Raw genomic sequence first — 5,994 nt, forward strand, 5'->3', positions numbered from 1 at the left:
CCGTCTAAAATTGATGTTTTATGGCTAAAGCATTACTAACGGTTTAACAAAAATACATAAAACATCAGTTTTTGAACTAAACTATGAAAATCTGCAATCTGTCTTTCTGTAAGCAGTCTTATATAACTGGTTTCCATGCATTTTCATTTAAATTGGCTCGTTCCAAGTCAAAAAATAGAAGTTGTCAAAATGTTTAATCTGTGAGAGTGCAGCTTAAATAAAGCCAGTTTAGAAATAGCATTATCATAAAAACATTGAAAAAAGTCTGTCCACAAGAATTATTTCGGGACAAGTGTTTCTATTTCTATGGTGTAATTCTATATTGAGACTTACAGTGGTATCACTATCCCCCTGACCATACATTTGTATCCCCCACCAGGCGTGCCTGTTTGTGAATGTGAGCCCGGACAGCTACAACTTCATGGAGTCCGTGAGCACGCTGCAGTTTGGAGCCAACGCCCGACAGGTCGCCCTCGGGCAGGCCAAACAGAACATCTCCAAAGGCAAGGGATAATGATCATCACGGCTAGGTCTGGGGATCAATTCATAGGGGTCAATACAAGGGTCGAGGACAAGGTCAACGTCACCTCAAGATGGGGATTTTGGAAGTGGTTATAATATGTGATAATATTTAACATTTTGCTTGATTTGACGGTACGTTTAAGTATCTACTTGTACTAGAAAGCAGAATTTTTTATTCATCATATAGTTGTAGGAATTTAAAATTGAACTGCATATAATATATATCTTTGTCAATTATTTTGACCTCTATTTTTTTCATGACATTTTCTTATTTCAAGATACATGTATTACAGAATTTTTTGCATATGAATGTATTTAAGATAACAATTATTATGCCCCCCTTTTGAAAAAAGTGGGGTATATTGTTTTGCACATGTCGGTCGGTCGGTCGGTCGGTCGGTCGGTCGGTCTGTCTGTCTGTCGGTCGGTCGGTCGGTCGGAATACCAAATGGTTTCCGATCAATAACTTGAGAACGCTTTGACCGAGGGACCTCATACTTGGTATGTGTATTGGTCATCACCAGCAGATGAACCCTATTGATTTTGAGGTCAGTGGGTCAAAGGTCAAGGTCAGTGTGACCTTTACATGAAAAACGGTTTCCGATCAATAACTTGAGAACGCTTTGACCCAGGAACCTCATACTTGGTAGGTGTATTGGTCATGACCAGCAGATGAACCCTATTGATTTTGAGGTCAGTGGGTCAAAGGTCAAGGTCAGTGTGACCTTAACATGAAAAACGGTTTCCGATCAATAACTTGAGAACGCTTTGACCCAGGGACCTCATACTAGGTAGGCTTATTGGTCATGACCAGCAGATGAACCCTATTGATTTTGAGGTCAGTGGGTCAAAGGTCAAGGTCAGTGTGACCTTTACATGAAAAACGGTTTCCGATCAATAACTTGAGAACGCTTTGACCCAGGAACCTCATACTTGGTAGGTGTATTGGTCATGACCAGCAGATGAACCCTATTGATTTTGAGGTCAAAGGTCAAGGTCAGTGTGACCTTAACATGAAAAACGGTTTCCGATCAATAACTTGAGAACGCTTTGACCCAGGGACCTCATACTAGGTAGGCTTATTGGTCATGACCAGCAGATGAACCCTATTGATTTTGAGGTCAGTGGGTCAAAGGTCAAGGTCAGTGTGACTGTAAGCTGAAAAAAGGTTTTCTGATTGTCCATATTTTATTTTCTTATATAGTAGACAGTAGAAATTTATATGTCACTAAATGCATGAGTTGAAGTATCAGTTTTCAGTGAACATCTAGTTTAATTATGCCCCCCTTCGAAGCAGAGGGGTTATATAATTGCTTTGCACATGTCGGTCGGTCTATTGGAAGACCAAAGCTTGTCCGAGTGATAACTCAACAATTCCCGGACCTATGGTCATCAAACTTGACATGAAGATTAGGTATGACCAGTAGATGACCTGCCTCATATGCATCCAATGACAAATCAGCTGTCATTTCAGTCCATGCATATTTCATTCAATTGTCCAAATATTTCTGGCAACTTGGCGCTCAGGGGGCATAATGTTTGACAAACATCTCTTGTTTATCATTTGGCCAGCACCTTTCATTGAAATTTCATTGTTCTGTTTTATTTATATGGGTTATTTTTTTATAATTTTCTGTAAAAAAAGTTTGTGCCAAGATATGCTGTTATTCACTTTATGCTTTAAAATGTAATGTACAATAAAACGCATATGTGTTACATTTTAGACATTACTTAATTCAAAGCAAAACCAGTTAACTTTAAAAATGATAACGGGGGCAAAAGGGAAAAGGTTTTATCTGCGTCTTTATTCGATATCATTTAGAACCTTTTTGCTTTGTTCTTGAGCTAAAACTGATAATGATTTATAATAAAATACAGGTGAAAAGTAGGCATGTACATGAATAAGTGGCTGGACCACTGATAAAAAGACCTTCTGTGTTGCCATACTTTAGATTGCAGAAAAATATGTCAGTCCGATACAGTCTGCTTAACTATTTTTATGTACCATATTATAGGGTTATACAGCCTTATTTTTAAAAAAACCATATCAAATGAAAAACTAAAGCCGTCCAATCTTTGTGTAATCGCTTATGGTTTAATTTATTTGTATATTTTTGTGCCAAACGTCTTCATTTATCTTCTTATTCCTCACATAAGGATCTCTTCACTATATTATTTATAATTTCTTGTCACAGCATGTTACTAATTCCGATGTCATACACCTGTGTCCAATAAACCGTGGTCACATTTATAAAGCTTACACCGTTCTGCAAGACCTCTTAATTTTGTAAATATGGTGATAGTACTTCCTTCATCAGCTTACAACTCTGGTTGTTTAAAATAGCTGGAACAACATTAAGCTTGCTATGATTTTGCTATAATGTCAGAAAGTAATAATGTGGATTTGCCTGTAGCGGGCAGACAGGCGTCATCCATTAAGTTGCAGGAGCTCTAACTCATGGAGCTTTATGAAACTTGGTTAATATGTGTATGAGCAGACTATGTGAGCAAATTAAATAACCAGCCATGTTGCCCCAGTTATTTTATTGTTTTTGCCCTTGATTTTCTGATATAAAAACATAAATAATTTTGATGGATGTATCCTGTCAGTTGAATTCTTGATAATCAACAAGCTTCAAGCTAATGTCTATACACATAGGTATTTTTTTTATGAAGACATCTCAATAATGAATAGAAGGAATTATTGGAAACATTTGAATTCTTTGGTAATAATGAAAGCTGAATGCAGTCTGCTTTTAAAAAAAACAACCAGCATAACACCAATTATTGTTGTCCACGGTTATGGGCCACATGTTTAACATAGCTTTGCCAGTAATGTTGCATATTTATGTTGATCTTTTGATTTAAAAGTACAACATTCTATGGTATAATTCTGTGATAATCATTGTTATGTGATAATATTTTTGTGGTAGATTTGAATATATGTAACATGTTGTACATTATTTGATAACCAATTCAAGGAAGACTGGAACAAGCTGATTTGTTTTATAATGGAACAAATCACTTTATCACTATATAATATGTTAATAAATAGACTTCAACTATAGTTGGCATTCTGTGACTTTTCAATAGTTTATACGTTGTGCATGTTTGTCATACTGTTATGTTGCAATGTTGTTATATGTATATATATAATTTAAACATATATTTATATATACATGAGTACCTTTAAGATATTAAGTATGTCTGTGATAGTTAGTTTATTGCTATACTTGTACTTAAGGGCTTGTTTTAACTAAGGGCTTGCTCTATTCAAGAGGATATGTTAAAAAAAGCTATTATTTTACTTGTGGGTTTACATACGCTGGGATTTTGCTTTTTTCATTTCCAGCTACTGTATATAAAAAAATGTTGGATGTTATTTTTTTAAGACTTCAGTTTGTTAGTTATAATATGGAAAATACAGAATCTGTAAGTAAAAGAAACAACGAGCAGTCTGAGGTCGTATTCATGATAATACAAATTTGTGAACGTTTTTTTATTTTTTTTAACAACAAATATTTTAAATAACCTATATTTTTCATAAAATTATTCGTTTGCCTTTCTTCTTTGGATCTTTTTCTGGCTAATTTTCATATATCTAGCGTAAAAAAACATGTTAATTTTTCTTTAAAATATTTTTTTTCCACTAAGTGGACATTTTTCACTAAGATGCTTTATAAATACAGCCCCTTGATAGAAAAACGAAGTAAGTCTCCAGTTTGTGATGTGTATTAAATGTCACAGGTAGTTTTAAGCTAATCTTTTCATTTTATGAATACATACTTTATTTGACGTAATTCCCAAAAATCATTAAAAAGTTACAACTAGACCCCTCCCTGCTTGTTGCAGTTCACATAATAAAAATTAAATGTATGAACATTTTAAGTGCTTTTACTTGTTTAAAAATTAATATAGCTTTAAGTGTATAGTTTGTAATGGTATTTTACCTGAATTGAGAAGAAAGGTTTGTCATTCTCATTATTATTTGTGCTGCATTAAAGTATTTTCAAAGAAATGCAAGGTTTATTTTACTTATTTTATGTCATTTAAGAAATATACTTGTATATATTACCAGGATTATAATGGTTGTGAAAATGTTTAATGAAATTTAAACAGAAGATTATCAGATTATCAGATTTTCTATCAGACAGATGGACCAGTATAAAAACTTGCTAAACAACATATTAACTTCTGTGCAAGTCATTATAGTTTAAATTTCTATATTCTGATAGGCTGTGATCATGTTCGAAAACATGGACCTATTTTCGGAAATGAACTATTCTGTTGGTAAAACAGTACACAGTTCATTGCATTCGACATTCCAGAGTGCGTGGATTTCATAATAATTCAAAACTTTTAATAGTAGGTAGCACTGTTTTCCCTACACCTGAATTTTGCAAATTAGACTAAATGTTGAGAGTGTAGCCATGTTGACGACAATATATGTATTACACGTGTAGTATATGTAGCTGTGTATATGTTGGGTCTTGTTTCATTGGGTATATGTTGGGTCTTGTTTCATTGGGTATATGTTGGGTCTTGTTTCATTGGGTATATGTTGGGTCTTGTTTCATTGGGTATATGTTGGGTCTTGTTTCGTTGGGTCTTGTTTCATTGGGTATATGTTGGGTCTTGTTTCATTGGGTATATGTTGGGTCTTGTTTCATTGGGTATATGATGGGTCTTGTTTTATTGGGTATATGATGGGTCTTGTTTTATTGGGTATATGATGGGTCTTGTTTTATTGGGTATATGATGGGTCTTGTTTTATTGGGTATATGATGGGTCTTGTTTTATTGGGTATATGATGGGTCTTGTTTCATTGGGTATATGATGGGTCTTGTTTCATTGGGTATATGATGGGTCTTGTTTTATTGGGTAAATGTTGGGTCTTGTTTCATTGGGTATATGTTGGGTCTTGTTTCATTGGGTATATGTTGGGTCTTGTTTCATTGGGTATATGATGGGTCTTGTTTTATTGGGTAAATGTTAGGTATTGTTTCATTGGGTATATATGATGGGTCTTGTTTTATTGTGTATATGTTGTCTCTTGTTTCATTGGGTATATGTTAGGTTTTGTTTCATTGTGTATATGATGGGTCTTGTTTCATTGGGTATATGTTGGGTCTTGTTTCATTGGGTATATGTTGGGTCTTGTTTCATTGGGTATATGTTGGGTCTTGTTTCATTGGGTATATGATGGGTCTTGTTTTATTGGGTATATGTTGGGTCTTGTTTCATTGGGTATATGTTGGGTCTTGTTTCATTGGGTATATGATGGGTCTTGTTTTATTGGGTATATGTTGGGTCTTGTTTCATTGTGTATATGTTGGGTCTTGTTTTATTGGGTATTTTATGTTGGTCTTGTTGCGTTCCGAGGAACAAATTTTCAATACATTATTTATTATCTGTCCATTTGTTAGATGTTTGATAGAAAGAAATAAAAACATATTTTCAAAAAAGCAAAGG

At 34.3% G+C, this 5,994-nt stretch overlaps 1 protein-coding gene across 8 annotated transcripts in view; it reads left to right on the forward strand.

The window, feature by feature from the left end:
* The window catches only part of LOC128217530 (kinesin-like protein klp-3), a 46,106-nt gene extending 40,125 nt beyond the window's left edge, over positions 1 to 5,981 (forward strand). For all 8 annotated transcript variants that reach the window (XM_052924711.1, XM_052924713.1, XM_052924712.1 and 5 more), the window contains one exon: positions 380 to 5,981. In XM_052924711.1, coding sequence (XP_052780671.1) covers positions 380 to 514 — 135 coding nt within the window. In that variant the 3' untranslated portion in view covers positions 515 to 5,981. The remainder of the gene's footprint in view (positions 1 to 379) is intronic.
* The last annotated feature ends 13 nt before the right edge of the window (positions 5,982 to 5,994 follow it).

This window comes from Mya arenaria, chromosome 14 (assembly GCF_026914265.1).
Source record: "Mya arenaria isolate MELC-2E11 chromosome 14, ASM2691426v1".
In the NCBI taxonomy this organism is placed as follows: Eukaryota; Metazoa; Mollusca; class Bivalvia; order Myida; family Myidae; genus Mya; species Mya arenaria.